This window comes from Lampris incognitus, chromosome 21 (genome assembly GCF_029633865.1).
Source record: "Lampris incognitus isolate fLamInc1 chromosome 21, fLamInc1.hap2, whole genome shotgun sequence".
Classification (NCBI taxonomy): Eukaryota; Metazoa; Chordata; class Actinopteri; order Lampriformes; family Lampridae; genus Lampris; species Lampris incognitus.
The window spans coordinates 5,388,834-5,405,611 of NC_079231.1; the positions used below are offsets into that span (position 1 = coordinate 5,388,834).

Sequence of the window (16,778 nt, forward strand, 5' to 3'; positions counted from 1 at the left end):
CAGCGGGAGAAAGAGCGGAAGGTGGAGGGGAGGGGTGAGTTCAGACGGGAGACCGGGGTGAGGACGAGGAGCGGGGGCAGCAAAGAAAGGGTAAAATGGGAGAGCAATCGCAGAGCGGAAGAAAGAAAGAAAAAGGGAAAAGTCATTTAGCCGCTTCCTGTTTTATGAACAGACCAGCCGTGTCTAACTCCAATCTAACCCCCGGTTACAACCTCAGTGTGCAATAAGTCGACATTTACACCACACAAATTGGTTTGGATTGGGCAGCTGCTGTGGTGGTCGCCTTACAACCAATATAAGGTTGTAAATTGCCAATTTACAACTTACTAGTTCACATTTTCGAAAGGGACTTTATAAACCTAGTGCAACTCCCTCCAGAGGGGTGAGCGATAGGACGACCGCTGCGGAGTCCATGTTTGTCATTTCAGATCAAAGTCAGCCGACAGGAAGTGAGTGGCGCTCTAGAGCCACAGCATCCTCCCATAACACTACACACAGCTAAGCACATGCCCAAAACATGTGTGCTGTGCACACACACACTCTTTGGGTGAGATTGACAAGATGGTGTACCCATGTGATCTGCTATCGTCGACCTTTCACACACATTTTCCAAGTCGGGCGACGTTGGCAACACATTGATAAGAGCAGAAGAAAAAGAAAATATGAGTTCAAATTTTCTGACACTAATGGACAGCCCCCCGTCCAAGCGACCAAAATTGGCCTTGAGCAACACTGAATTCATAACCGCACCACGGGCAATGTCGTGTGGTTGACCCCACACTCCCGCTGGAAGCAAAAAAAAAAAAAAAAAAGGAATTTCCTCCACTGGGGTCAATGTGTTATCAAAAAAAAACAAGAACTGCGGTAAAAAAAAAACTCTTGTTTTAGAGAAATTAAAGTTATGATTATGTCGGTGATAATGACGTACACTGAGTAACGATAAAAAAAGATAAGATTTAATCAATCATCTGAAGGAATATTGGATACTGCTCATTTCCTTCAATTATCTTGATCATCCTGTGTTAGCCCAGTTACACAGACACAGACACACAAGCCTCGGGTTTCTTTGTACAAAAACAATCCGAAGGAAAGTTGTACATCCGATACCTAAGAAAATCATATTAGCCCCATTTGTCCATAACAAAATCACATCAGTGTCAACATGAATACAAATGTATTTTCTATTCAGACTCCTGTCCTTGCCCGCTCTTCGTCGCCATGGCTACACGCGCTACAGCGGTCTTCTTTCAATGAAAAGTGCACATATGTAAGACATCAGAGAAAGTGCTACATGGGTGTCGTGGAAAAAAAAAAAAATTCCCCTCCTTTTTCTCCCCAATTGTTCCCGGCCAATTACCCCACTCTTCTGAGCTATCCTGGTCGCTGCTCCACCCCCTCTGCCGATCCGGGGAGGGCTGCAGACTACCACATGTCTCCTCCAATACATGTGGCATTGCCAGATGTTTCTTTTCACCTGACAGTGAGGAGTTTCGCCAGGGGGATGTAGCACATGGGAGGATCATGCTATTCCCCCCCAGCTCCCCCTCCCCCCTGAACAGGCGCCCCGACCGACCAGAGGAGGTGCTAGTGCAGTGACCAGGACACATAGCCACATCCGACTTCCCACCCACAGACACGGTCAGTTGTGTCTGTAGGGACGCCTGACCAAGCCGGAGGGAACTGGCGATCCCCATGTTGGTAGGCAACGGAATAGACCACTATGCTACCCGGACGCCCTGGGTTTAGTGGAAAATATGACCAGTAGCAAACATGGGCGGTCTCAGTTGCAATATTTGGCCAGTTTCTGGGTTGTAACCATGGCGTCAACATCTTTACTCATGCAGTGTGTACTTTGAAGAACTTGATTCAAATGTCAAGTTCAAAACATAAGCCCGACCAAACTGCTGATATAAAAATGTATTAAGTTGCAGCAACGCCTGTTTTCAATGGTTACGCTGAATTGCTGCAAGCCGGCATCACACACAGGGTTCCCCGGTACAGAGACATGTACACAAATGGTAGGTCAGGGCGCAACAACCCATTTATTTCCATCAAAGACAGATAAAAACACCAAGGATTAAACAGGTTCAAAAGCAGACATCTGATGTCTCTAGCTGAGAAGCTTTCACTTTCTCCCAGTCTGTGGTGTGTCTTTGTTTGGGTGCAGTCCGGATTTAACCTGTCTCAAGCCAATTACGCTGATTTGAGACAGGCACTACTGCACCCTACTCTGCCACAATGATGTATAGTGTTACAATAAATATCATAGCTACTGACACGTGACTGTATGTAACAGGTCTTAAATCAATAAACCTTTTGGTAAAGTGTTCAAACGGTATGACTGTATTGACAACAGAATCCATCCATCCATCCATCGTCCAAACCGCTTATCCTGCTCTCAGGCTCATGGGGATGCTGGAGCCTATCCCAGCAGTCATTGGGCGGCAGGCAGGGAGACACCCTGGACAGGCCGCCAGGCCATCACTGGGCCGACACACACACACAAATATTCACACCTAGGGACAATTTAGTATGGCCGATTCATCTAACCTACATGTCTTTGGACTGTGGGAGGAAACCAGCGCACTGGGAAGAAACCCACGCAGAGAACATGCAAACTCCACAAAGAGGACGACCTGGGACGACCCCCGCAGTTGGACCACCCCAGGGCTCGAACCCAGGACCTTCTTGCTGTGAGGCGACCGCGCTAACCACTGTGCCACCGTGCCGCTGACAACAGAATCGCACACACAAATGAAAAATTATGTACACACAACCCAAAAGTGACAGAATTTTCCACTACACCAGATGCAATGGCGATGGGTTGGTTTACGCAAATAGCAACATGGTAGTTTCCTGTATCTAGCTGTGTTCCCTGATTAACACTGAGAGTAACTAAACTTGCATCAAGGTACTCTGTGAGTGCATCAACCAGCTGCCAGAATATGTTCTGTCATTTTTCACTTGATGTCAAGATGATTGCAGAGAGTGCCTTGCTCATTGTAAACTGACCTGAATGTCAAACAACTCAATGTAAACTTGGGTTTTGACTGCGGCTGTAGTGCTTCCAGTCAAATAAACGCTGCTGTTGAAGTACCACCTTAGTCTATCTGCAGTTATAGAAGTATGCTGCACAGCTACAGTGGCCTCGGAAAGTATCCACAGCCTATTGATTATTTCTCATTTTACTGTGTTGCAAAGTGAAATTTAGATAAATTGAAAAGTTTCTTTTTTCTATTCCTATACAAGTAATTAGGGAATAAAGTCAAACTCAAAGTGTTTAGATGTCTTCTGAATTACATCAAAGACTAAAATACAGATATACTCAAAAAGACTCAACTATTAATGCTGCACACAGCTATCTAGAGAGTACTGACTCTCGGGGTATGAATATTTCTGATCATGAGAAAAAATGTGGCTCTTTTCATGTTTGAAAAATAAATTTTCTTGTATGAAAATCTAGTGTCTACTTCATAAATGTGGTGATTTTTTTGAGCTATTGAGGAGAGAAAAAAGTTATTTCAATTTGTTACAATCTAGAGGAGAAGGACATGTGAAATACTTCAAGGGCGGTAAATACTTTCTGAAGGCACTGTAAATGTAGCTACTGTCCAAACCGGAGAACCAAAGCCCCGAATCCTTCAACGCGCCCACGCACACCCACACACTTCTTCTACATACATGAGCAGATGGTGCCTCTACTCACGTGTGGGTAGCAGTCCATCACCAGCAGGTACTCGGTCCGTCCCTCCGCACCGGTCCGCTCATCGGCGGCCACGAAGTGGGCGATACTGTCGTGCTCCAGCAGTGGGAGCCGGTATATGGAGCACTCGTTAAGGAAGTTCTGACGGTTGGCTGCCGTGAACACCTTGACCGCCACGGGTCGCTCGTCCAGTGAGCCACAGTACACAGCGCCGTACCGGCCGCGGCCGATGAGCTGAAGCGAGAGAGACAGAAAGAGAGAGAGAGGATTTAAAAAGAGGCCTTTGTACTTTATCTAGAATGACTTATGAGAGAAGAGAGAACGATAAGGATGACAACCAGGATTTTGTTTGTTTGTGCAACAACATTCTGTTCGAATTTTGCTCATATGAGGATAAAGATGCAGAAATGTAGATAAAGGAAGACAGCGGGTCAAGACAGAGACAAAATGTACAAGGAAAGACGATCAAACCAAGACAAAAACAGAAAGACAGATTGCCATAACAACTGACAGACAGTGACAGCATCCAATGATACAAATGGCCCGATGGTGTCCGAGTAGCGTAGCGGTCTGTTCCATTGCCTACCAGCACGGGGATCGACAGTTCAAATCCCCGTGTTACCTCCGGCTTGGTCGGGCGTCCCTACAGACACAACTGACCATGTCTGCGGGTGGGAAGCCGGATGTGGGTATGTGTCCTGGTTGCTGCACTAGCGCCTCCTCTGGTCGGTCGGGGCACCTGTTCAGGGGGGTGGGGGAACTGGGGGAAATAGCATGATCCTCCCACACACTACATCCCCCCGGTGAAACTCCTCACTGTCAGGTGAAAAGAAGCGGCTGGCAACTCCACATGTATCGGAGAAGGCATGTGGTAGTCTGCAGCCCTCCCCGGATCGGCAGAGGGGGTGGAGCAGCGACCAGGATGGCTCAGAGGAGTGGGGAAATTGGACAGATACAACTGGGGAGAAAAGGGGGGGGGAGGAATCCAAAAAAGAATAAATAAAAAAAAACAAATGGCCCAATGGCCTGTTCATGAAGAGCAAGGTAGAAGTCCTGATTGGGCGGGTTCTTTAGAAGGCCTCTATGGTGCCAACATCCCAAACACAACTGCCTCGAAAATCATTGCCGTGCCTAATTTTCAGATTCGAGGTGAACTTGAAGTCAGTTTAAACACCCGTTTATTTAATCTACACCTCAATCTCCACTGAATCTTTTAACATTCCCACTGGTGGTTTAAGGGGTGGACTGCAAAGACTTGTTTAGTCTGACCGTCGGGCTTCCTCTCCCATTCCTCCTCTGCTCTGAGTTTGAAGCAAAAAGTGAGTATGTCTGGGTTTGATAAGACACAAGGACAGTGTTCTGAATTCAGCTGCTGTCTGAAAAGACGTCGCCAGATGTAACCTGAGCAGAATAAAATCCATGTCCTTGTATTTTTAGCTGCTTGATAGCAATGTGGATGTGCAGGAAGAGCTGTCTGTCTGTCAGTCAGTCAGTCAGTCAGTCAGCTGGTCTGTCTGGGCATAAATAATAAAGAAAACGGCACAAGCGTTGCGATCCCACAAACCAATGGGTCAGACAGAGCCAGCTAACGTCTCTGGTTGAATAACGAATGTAAAGTCTGGTTTTGTTTGTAGAGATACAACAAAACTGGAAAACCTTTTAATGGACAAGCAATAAGCAAGAGAAGAGAGAATTCCTGCACACTGTCCTTTTACTTGCAATAAACTTTATTAGAGATACAAAAATGTTTACAAGATGGTAGTGAGACCAGCTATGTTGTCTGATTTGGACACAGTGGCACTGATGAGAAGACAGGAGGCAGAGCTGGAGGTGGCAGAGTTGAAGATGCTAAGATTTTCATTGGGAGTGACGAAGAAGGACAGGATTAGGAATGAGTATATTAGAGGGACAGCTCAGGTTGGACGGTTTGGAGACAAAGCAAGAGAGGCAAGATTGAGATGGCTTGGACATGTGTGGAGGAGAGACGCTGGGTATACTGGGAGAAGGATGCTGAATATGGAGCTGCCAGGGAAGAGGAAAAGAGGAAGGCCAAAGAGGAGATTTAAGGATGTGGTGAGGGAGGACATGCAGGTGGCTGGTGTGACAGAGGAAGATGCAGAGGACAGGAAGAGATGGAAACAGACGATCCGCTGTGACGACCCCTAATGGGAGCAGCCAAAAGTAGTAGCAGTAGTAGTAGTAGAGATGCAAAAATGTGGAACACTTCACAGATTTGCTTGTCATCCTTGTTGCAGGGACCGTGTGCTGCTATTGCACTCATGATAAAATTGGATTGATTCTCTTACCTATGGATTTTCCTCCAACTCACCTGTCCACAAGAAACTTAAGGTGTGCATGAGCCTTTACAGTCAATGGACAAACAATCCAATAAAAAGTCTAAAAAAATCATAATAAAAAATGCGGCATAGAATTTTTTAAAAATGTTAACTGGATTTTGGAATCTGAATCTCAGAAAATACAAAAATGCTCAGCGCTGACTGTGCACCACCTGACAAAGGAGATGAGATTAGGATGAGAAAAAGAGAACAAATCTCTCTGACAGAGAGATTTGTTCTCTTTTTCTCATCTGAAACTACTAACCTTGGACCAAAGAGCACCCAACAAATATATTACTTAACTACAGAGAGGACTGAGCACGCCACTGACTCCAAAGAGATGAGATTAGGGTTCAGATACAGAAATCCAACCAAATTGACGTGGCTTCATGACAAAAACAGTAAGTCTATTTTCGACCATGAATTTTTCATATAGTTGATGCGTTTTTTTGTCTCCATCTTGTGAACGCAGAGACAAAGACACAAACCCACGGACTCAGCAACAGGCAAGCAGTGAATTCCAAGGTTTGTGTGGATATAGTGGTGCACACAACTGAACCATGGAATGACAGCTTTAAATGGAAAAACTGCTTTGCTGATACCGGGTGTCTCGAAACCCTTCGTCCCCAGCTCCCAGTGGGCTGCACTTTGTGTCTTACAGAACATAACCCATTTTGTCTAGCGCTGTGGTATATTGTATCCACCCCCCTCATTAATCACAGTCTACGGTGCTTGTAATTAAAGCCGCTGGACTTGCACTGCATTATGTGGCCACCACGTTGACATCGTAGTGTTTTCATTTCGGCCCTTCACTTGGCCAGCAGAAAAGTGATTTATGCGATGAACAGCCCCATTACAGGTTATAAAAACTGAGGCCCCCTCCCCCTTTCTCCATAATTGTACTTGGCCAATTACCCTATTTTCCGAGCCGTCCCGGTCACTGCCCCCCCCCCTGCCCCGCTGATCCAGGGAGGGTTGTAGACTACCATATCTCCTCTAATATATGTGAAGTCGCTAGCCGCGTCTTTTCACCTGACAGTGAGGAGTTTCGCCAGGGGGCCGTAATGCTATTCCCCCGAGTTCCCCCTCGAACAGGTGCCCTGGCCTAACAGAGGAGGCGCTAGTGCAGCGACCAGGACACATACCCACATCCGGCTCCCCACCTGCAGCAGACACGGCCAACTCGTCTGTAGGGACACCTGACCAAGCTGGAGGTAACATGGGGATTCGAACCAGCGATACCCATGTTAGTAGGCAACGGAATAGACCGCTACGCTACCTGGATGCCCTTAAAAATTCTTTTTTTTTTTTTTTATCAAGGGGCTTAAGAATTTTTTTGGCGTGTAGCTGCAATCTGTTCTGACAACAAACAAATAATAACCCTGGGTTGGACAAAGACAAAGAGATGGACAGAAACAGAAAACGAGCTCAAAGACAAACACGGCCCAGAGGGCCCAGAGAGAGGGCCTGAAAGGCTGACAGAGAGAGAGAGAGAGAGACAGCGAGAGAGAGAGAGAGAGAAAGAGAGAGAGAGAGAGAGAGAGAGAGAGAGAGAGAGAGAGAGAGAGAGAGAGCAAGGTGTACTGACCTCTAGCAGTTTGAGGTTGTCTAGGTCCAGCGAACTCTCTGAACCTGCAGCCTCCATCATGTTCAGGTTGTGGAGACCTTGTTTACCATCTCCTTGTGACGTGAAAAACAAAACACCCACCCACATGCACGCACGCACACACACACAAGTTCACAGCCCAATCAGATAACATAAACAGGGTTTCGGGGCACATTTGTGGTATTTAACATATACGGTCAAAGGTGCAGTTCAGAATGTAGTCAAAGCTAACTGAAAGCCTAAAAGCTTTAAAAAAAAAATCATGAGGTTGAAAGAAAAGGATAAACAATTTGTTCTCTTCCCCGTTGAGTGCGGCGCCATGGTAACTCACCGTGCATCATGCGGTAACCAAAGAAGGCTGCTACGGCAACCACGGCCAGCACTGAGACAGACGCCAGGGTGATGATCACCGTCTCCTCATAGTGCAACGTGCGTGTGTCTGAAGAGGAAGACAATCACACACATGAGTTCAAAATGTCAAATACCTACCTCTACGAAGGCAAAACCAAATACTGGGGGCAAGAGCGGGATATTTGACCATGGTGCTACTTGTGTTGTTCACTCTTTAAGATCAGGCTACGGAAATACAGCTGAAAAGGGCAAAGGGGTGAGAAAGCAGATCTTTTTTCTGTGGATTTTACCCTCTTTTTATCCCAGATTGTACATGTGGAGTCACCAGCCACTTCTTTTCACCTGACAGCGAGGAGTTTCACCGGGGGGGCGCATAGCGCATGGGAGGATCACGCTATCCCTCCAGTTCCTCCTCCCCCTGAGAACAGGCGCCCCGAACAACCAGAGGAGGCGCTAGTGCGGCGACCAGGACACATACCCACATCTGGCTCACCTGCAGACACAGCCAATTGTGTCTGTAGGGACACCCGACCAAACCGGAGGTAACACGGGGATTCGAACCGGCGATCCCCGTGCTGGCAGGCAACGGAATAGACCGCTACGCTACCCGGGTGCCCAAGAGAGCAGATCTAAAGGCCGTTTACCTAAATGCCATAACAACAATATTCAAATGGCTTTACTCAAGGACTCGAGCAACCTTAATGACAACATGGCTGGAAATGTGCTGCAGCCCATTTGGCCGACAGCTGCAAACGCCTCACCAGAGCTGCGGAGAGCCCCGTCCAAAATAGGCGTGTGCATTGTAAGTTGATCATTAATTTAGTTTCCCAATGAGTAGCTCAATAATTAAGAAAGCATGCAGGCACGTACACACACAGGGACGCACACAACCCAGCACTTAACAACTGAAAGCTCTCAAGCGTGTGTGTGTGTGTGCGTGTGTCTGTATGCCGTGTGTGTGCGTGTTTGTGAATGATCAGTCATATGGGTCAGGTGAGGTGAAGCGTATGTTTACAAAAAAAAAAAAAATCAATCTGTTCCAAAGAGGCATGAAGCATGGTCAATAGACTGAAAAACAGCCAAGTGAGCTGGGGGAGGAGGGGGGAAGGGGGGAGTTGTGGGAATGCGGGGGAGTTAAATGACCCATTGAATTTCGAGGCGGAGGAAGTGAACAGGCAAAAAGGGGGAAAGCAAAATAACACGTATGCAAATGTGTGTTGCCCCACTTTGAAAGCAGTGTGGCTGTGATGGGGGTGGGAGTGTGGGGCGGGGGTATTATTAAACGGAGAGTGCTCGTTGGGTGACTTTGGGTCGTAGTAGTGGGTGTGAAGGCAGAGGTTGTGAGCCAAGATGGCTACGGTTGTTACCTTTCAGTTGGACACGATTAATGAGATTTTAAATCAGTAATATAGTCTGGAAAGAATAACGACGTGCACACACACACACACACACACACACACACACACACGTACACACGTACACATGCTCACACACAGCTGGTCCTCTCACCCACAACATAACTTAGACATCACTGCAGAGATGATGTCTAGAAATCTCAAAAACAAAATCTGCTATGTTTACACCAGGTGTGTATTAAGCTCTAAGACACGTACACCCCACATCTTAAGCAGACAGACACACAAACAGCCGAGTTGCTTTCGCGCACAGCCACTCGCAGAAACGCAGAGCAGAAAATCAAAAAAGTATGTGCGGGGAAAACCAAACGGGGCTCTGCTGCATCCCGTTACATCAGCAAACAGACCCGGACTGCTGCGAGACCACCGACTTGTCAATAATTGATGAATTCGAGCGCTCGAGGGCAGCCCTGACTGACAACCTCGCATGAGTACCCATATACGAGACACACAAACATGACTACTACGACACATGCAGGCACACAGGTTCAGGTGGAAAAGGTTGCACAGGACCTGCCACACGCACGCCTGCACCCACACAAACACAAATACACAAACACTAAGCCAGACACACAAAATGAATGGATACTAGGGGTGGGACGATACTGGCTCGATTTCCGAATCGTTCGACATGGTCTTCACGGTTCGAGACGCACCCCATTTCGCGAGATCGTGTGTTATTAACACTAGAACGACCGGGATTTCACTCCTACCTAAAATGACCGTGGGCGGTCAAAATGACCGCCAGTCTTTAAACTCTACATTCTGTCAAGATACGTAAAGGCCCAACTGAGATATTAACACACTGCATGTGTTAGTACGTCTGTTAGGAAACGACTGACACCAAAATCAACGTTTTAACAACTATAATACTGCAGCGCATTCAGGGGGCAGCTGGGAACCGCCGCAGCCAGGATGCGAACCTGGGTCGCCCACGCCACGGGCGAGTGCTCTAACCAGTCGACTAAAGGGTCCGACCTGTTAGCCAACCGCCTAGCGAGTCTACACATCAGTGATCATTACGATACAATTTCTCAAACAATTTAAAATGGCCGCTGTCCGACGCCTGTAAATACTGCAGTGCCTCGGTAGTGGTCACGGTGCGTCTGAAATGGCGGCTGTACCCAGACGTGTTGGAAATAATACCTGAAAAACAAAAAGGAAAACACATACTGCTAATCTAACAAGCGCAACAAGGCCTATAAAACGTGAAATGTAAAAAAAAGAAGCGAATGTAGCGAAGGAAATTACGCGAACAACACGTCATAAATAGTGACATGACAGGCACGATGACGCGCAGATTACGCGCGGCCATTTTGACCGCTCATGGTCGTTTTAGGCAGATCTTATCGTAACTTCTTTTGTGCAGTTGATCTAAAATTCATTTCGATGCAAATATATGCAACTTTAGGAGCATCCAGGGAGAGGCAGGTCTGTATATTAACAGTCAAAATGACCGCCTTGGTCGTTCTAGTAGTTTATAAAGTTTAGAGTTTTAAAGTAAAGCAAGTGTGTTACACAAGAAAAGATGGCACAACATTTTGTTGGAACTTTTGCAATTGCATTACATTTGAATGAGTGCCTTTATAATGCCAAACTCCATCCATCCATCCATAACCCGAACCGCTTATCCTGCTCTCAGGTTCGCGGGGATGCTGGAGACTATCCCAGCAGTCATTGGGCGGCAGGCGGGGAGACACCCTGGACAGGCCGCCAGGCCATCACACAGGGCCGACACACATATTCACACCTAGGGACAATTTAGTACGGCCGATTCACCTGACCTGCATGTCTTTGGACTGTGGGAGGAAACCCACGCAGACATGGGGAGAACATGCAAACTCCACACAGAGGACGACCCCCAAGGTTGGGCTACCCCAGGGCTAGAACCCAGGACCTTCTTGCTGTGAGGCGACTGTGCCAACCACTGCGCCACCGTGCCGCCATAACGCCAAAATGTTGGGTCTAATTCCTAAAATAAATGAAAAATAGAGAAGCGAAATGGTGTTCTGTCTCTTGCTTACCAAGGCATTCACTGCATCATACTGTCGAAACCGTGAGCCCTGAATCATGACACGTATCGAACCGTGACATTCATGAATCGTCCCACCCCTAACAATACATAAGCACACGGATACACACATGCATGTGCAGCTCAAATCTATCCAGACACCATCATCCACGGTAACCGTCTCCAGACCACACGAGCTGCCAACACTGATTATAAAAGCAGAGAACAGCCCAGCGATGTGACGACCCACTCAAAACAGAGATCCAGAGCGATGATAGAAAAAGAGCATTTCGTTCACTCAGGCAAGAAAAGCTCGGCTTTGCTTGGTTCCTCGTTATTAGATAAGGACAGACAAGAGCGAGAACAGGAAGGGAGAGACAGAGTGAACGTCTTGCAGCGCTGGTCCGATGGCAGACCAGAGCTAAAGATATCGCCATAACCTTCTCCTTTCACGCAGTACGTTTTTGCACGCTCATAATATGATCATAAAGGATAAAAGCATTGCTCAGACTTGAGAGAGATGGAAAACAGCACGTCTGGTTCTTCCACTTGGTTTAAGGTCAAAATCAACAGCTGGCCTGACATTGAAATGTCTGATTTTTCATTTTTGTGAAACTTATGAAACTCTGCTTGAGAAAAGGTCACCGGCGGCAATAAACCTGATGTGGTTTGTGTAACACAAAGACCTCAGAATGTAGAACTTGGCAAGATTATTAAGTGAGTCCCCTTTTTTACCCAGGTATTAAGAGAAATCTTGTGGGTTTTAATCGAAACATCGCCTTACACTCTGAGTAATCGGGATGACGGCGTTCACATAAACTGACCCTGTGTTTTGACAACTGTCCGTTCCAACGCTGACCAGCACATCCACACAGCAGACGCCTTGCCAGCCATGGCACGCTGACAGATGACGTACTTAAGAGATAGAGGACAGTGTGTGCGTGCATGTGTGTATGTGGGCAACAGAATTAGTAAACTACCATTCAGATGACTGCACCTACAGTGTGTAATTCTTTCTTTTCTTTTTTTTTTTTTTTACTTTGTGTGTGTGGATTTCCCCCCCCCCTTTTTCCTCCCCAATTGTACTTGGCCAATTACCCCACTCTTCCGAGCCGTTCCTGGTCGTTGCTCCACCCCCTCTGCAGACTACCACATGCCTCCTCCGATACATGTGGAGTCACCAGCCGCTTCTTTTCACCTGACAGTAAGGAGTTTCGCCAGGGGGACGTAGCACGTGGGAGGATCACGCTATTCCTCCCAGTTCCCCCTCCCCCTTGAATAGGCGCCCCGACTGACCAGAGGAGGTGCTAGTGCAGCAACCATACCCACATCCGGCTTCCCATCTGCTGACACGGCCAATTGTGTCTGTAGGGACACCCGACCAAGCCGGATGTAACATGCGGATTTGAACCGGCGATCCCGTGTTGATAGGCAACAGAATAGACTGCCACACTACCCGGATGCCCCCCTTAATCAAGGAGTTTGATTGCACCGCCACCAAAAGGGCTGAAAGATCCCCTCAAATGCAAACTCGGCTATTTGAATGCAAAAAAAGCAATTTATTTAAAACCAGTGTTTGGCGCCAGGTGCACGTGACTGAGAACGGAGGCAGAAGTGTGTGATTATGCGGATGTGTAAATATGTCGCGACTGTGCAAAAACTGAATGTATGCGAATAGCTCAGCTGAATACGCTTAACTGTGTCTGATTTTGGTAGTACAGTGTATGTGTATACATAATGTAACCGCCTGCCCATGTGCCCACAACTCTGTGTGTGTGTGTGTGTATGTGTGTGTGTGTGTGCGTATGTGAGTAAGGGAGACAGAAAGCAAAGGAGCTTTAACATAGAACGCAGTGAGCGTAGTATTTGCCATGGTGCCTTCAGCAGAGAGAGAGACAGGGACAGAGACAGAGAAAGAGAGCGTGAGAGAGAGAGAGAGCGCGAGCGAGCGAGAGCAAGAAAGAGAGAGCACGAGAGAGGGAGAGAGCGCACGAGAGAGAGCGTGAGAGAATGAGAGAGACAGAGCGAGAGAGAGAGAGAGAGAGAGCAAAACAAAGAGCAAACACCTGGCATGCCAACTTGACTGGAAATATGCCTGTGATTAAGTGCTGTCTTGCAACAGTCATGGTGTACTGATGATGCTCCATCATTAAGATCAGGGAATAAAAAGACTGCCAAAATCAGGCGCTCCCTAACTTCTCCTCCCGTTAACTTTGAAAAAGTTGCAAAGGTTCAACCACGCTGGACTGCTGAGTTAATGCACGGGGTGACCCATACACTATGACGGGTTCGACAGAGTTGAGTGGAGTTTGTGTGTCGGGTGTGAAAGCACCTTAACGGATCCAAGGTCAAACGCATGCGTCTATGTAAGTGCACCTACGTGCTTGTGTGTGTTAAACACTGATGCATATGGCAACTCGGCGATGTACACACTGCACAGTTAGGATCAAAAGTGTGTGTGTGTGTGTGTGTGTGTGTGTGTGTGTGTGTGGGTCCTTACAGAACGGCTGGACCGTGGTGGGACTTGGTGGGGGGAAGTCCTCCGTGAAGTTGACGTTGCACATGTCGCTGCCGCAGCAGCAGAAGTGGTACGTCCCGTTTTGGATCTGCGGGGGCAGATTGGTCACCACACAGCGGTCATCACGGCATTCCTGCTGGTCAGCCAGGTGCGTCCAGCAACCTGCCGGGGGGATTCAGGGACAGACGGAGGGTCGGAGAACAGGGGGATGACAGGAGACGAGCAGGGGAGTGAGATTAAGGGAGAGGCAGATAAGAGATAAGAGAAGGGGTGCTGCTGCTGCTGCATGCTCTCGTGTGCGGAACCTTCACATCTCGAAAGTCAACTCTCTAGTAAGTGGTTGCGTGTGCGATGAGGTAGAGCAATTTTTGTTAGTCTTGCCACTGAACGGAGTGTGGGCGTGTGTACCAGTGGTGTGTTTGAATATGTGCCTGTATGCAGCCTGTTCCCTTCTTTCTCTTCACCTCAAGGTTTCCATTTACAGCTATTGTGTTGTGTCCCCGTTAGACGAATCTTTCATTGGAATTGAATCGAGAGCCGTGAACGTTACAGCGTCACGACTAGCGCTGAACATGTCACTGAGCCCCGAATCTGCAACCTCAATAACCGGTCTACAAAAATATAGTTTTTTTTTTCTTGCAAGGACTTTGGAAACTGTTTTCGGCTACTTTCGGGCTGCTGAATCCAAATCTGAGCTCAGATTTTCTCTATCACATCAAGTTTTTTGTGCTATCTGTATGCTCCTTATTCAGGATTTTACAAAATTTGACCATCTAGTCCGGCAATCTTGGTGGGGATAAAAATGACCCCTATTCATTTCCTAAGTAATTTAATGCTAGGCTGAGTGTTTATTTATTCATTGTAATCATTTTTGCATCTATCGATCCTCTTATGCAACAGTGTTTTTTTTTAACTTCGAGTGTAAAATTGCTGTTTTCTCAAAAATAATAATTTTTCATAGTTCAAAAACCTGATGTGATAGGCAAAAACTAATGCCAGATTTGGATTCAGCACCCAAAAGTTAGCTGGAATCCGTTGAAAAACCCCATGCAAGAAAAATTGTGTTGACCAGTTCATCTGGATTTGGGAAACAAAAGTGTGTTACTGCACTATCGGCATCCGATATCAATATCTTGATTGTGTTCCTGGCTGGCACTGTCAATGAAAGGAAACACATAAAAATTACAGACACAATGAAGTTCTATGACTATTTAATGTGGAAACTATTAAAACATATTAAAATATAACACACGTATCATTTTTTAACTAACTAAAAGGCTCCTATTCAGTGTGGCGCCCCCTCTTGCTTAAAGTTAGCCAAATCAAGGCTGGTTTCCTTAATTTCTTTCAAATTAAAGAGAATTTACCTCTTTTTTATTTGGATGGACCCCCCCTTTTTTTTCTCCCCAGTTGTACTTTGCCAATTACCCCACTCTTCCGAGCCGTCCCGGTCGCTGCTCCGCCCCCTCTGCCGATCCGGGGAGGGCTGCAGACTACCACATTCCTCCTCCGATACATGTGGAGTCACCAGCCGCTTCTTTTTACCTGACAGTGAGGAGTTTCGCCAGGGGTTGTAGCGCATGGGAGGATCACGCTATTCCCCCCAGTTCCCCCTCAATCCCAAACAGGTGCCCCGGCCGACCAGAGGAGGTGCTAGTGCAGTGACCAGGACACATATCCACATCCGGCTTCCAACCCGCACACACGGCCAATTGTGTCTGTAGGGATGCCCAACCAAGCCGGAGGCAACACGGGGATTTGAACCGGCGATCCCCGTGTTGGTAGGCAATGGAATAGACCGCCACGCTACCCGACACCCATAATTTACCTCTTTCAAGTCCACAGACTGAGCTACTGGCACCTTGACAGTTATTCTTCTTACGTGAAGGTGTAAACGGTGGTCGTGTACACGTGCTTATACCTTGCTTGACCAGGCGCACGTCCCCCGGCGGACTTTTCTCCCACAGACCGAAGCAGTGGCTCCCTTTGGCACAGCGAATGGTGGTGTTTTCCGGGGAGACGCGGCCTTCGTCCCCCGCCACTCGCTCCATCTCCCACTGCTGCTGCTGGTCCGTGAATGCACACTCCCTCTCCTCGCCCTGTGCTGCTGCAGACAAGGAAGTGGGGGGGGGGGGCAAGGTTAAATTCATTCATGATACCTTCTCCGCTAAGCTGCTTTATGCTAGGGCTGCACGATGTATCATTTCATCATCATCATCACGATGTGCAATGCGCAATAGTCACACTGCGGGACGTGCAATGTGAAGTAAAGCAAATTAACTCAAACACCTCTTGCTACAACCTTTGCTGCTTGATACAAAAGGAAAACTCACACAATTCTAATTTTCCATGACTAATCTACAAGAGAAGTCTGTCCGATATAACATAATTGTCTCCGATTTTAGGGTTCTTGGACACACGGAGTTTGCCGCGAGTGAGTGACGAACCACCAATCACAACCATTCTTGAGCAGGTTATCAAACAACCACAGCCGACCCCGCTGGTCGTCAACCACAACCAGAAAAGGAGTGAGGAAGAGGAGGAAAAACACCGAAAATGAAGATTTGGTTGTAAAAAGGTAAGCAATATAAGTTGTATGGATTTTTAAAATTTCAATTTATCTTTAAGACCAGGTGTTTTTTTCTGCTTATCTCATTCATTGTCGTTTTTATTTTGGTGAAGTGCAAACTACATATTGGGAATTTAGGACAATGCATTATTTTGGGCTGTATCAGGATGTGCATTTTTTCTGCTGTTGATGCTTCCTTGTCTGCTGTGTGCCGGGGCGTGCACAGAAATTTTCAGCTCTAATGTATATAGGATGGCCACACTCTTATG

General features: G+C 47.2%; 1 protein-coding gene across 2 annotated transcripts in view; it reads right to left on the bottom strand.

Moving 5' to 3' along the window:
- The window catches only part of bmpr2b (bone morphogenetic protein receptor, type II b (serine/threonine kinase)), a 40,563-nt gene that overhangs the window by 8,647 nt on the left and 15,138 nt on the right, over positions 1–16,778 (bottom strand). Inside the window, exons 2-6 of one of the 2 annotated variants that reach the window (XM_056301356.1) lie at positions 15,862–16,044; positions 13,923–14,102; positions 7,977–8,084; positions 7,628–7,719; positions 3,707–3,937 (exon numbers count right to left, since the gene is read on the bottom strand). In XM_056301356.1, coding sequence (XP_056157331.1) covers positions 3,707–3,937; positions 7,628–7,719; positions 7,977–8,084; positions 13,923–14,102; positions 15,862–16,044 — 794 coding nt within the window. Of the gene's footprint in view, positions 1–3,706; positions 3,938–7,627; positions 7,720–7,976; positions 8,085–13,922; positions 14,103–15,861; positions 16,048–16,778 lie in introns of both variants that reach the window. The other variant, XM_056301355.1, reaches the window with a different exon arrangement.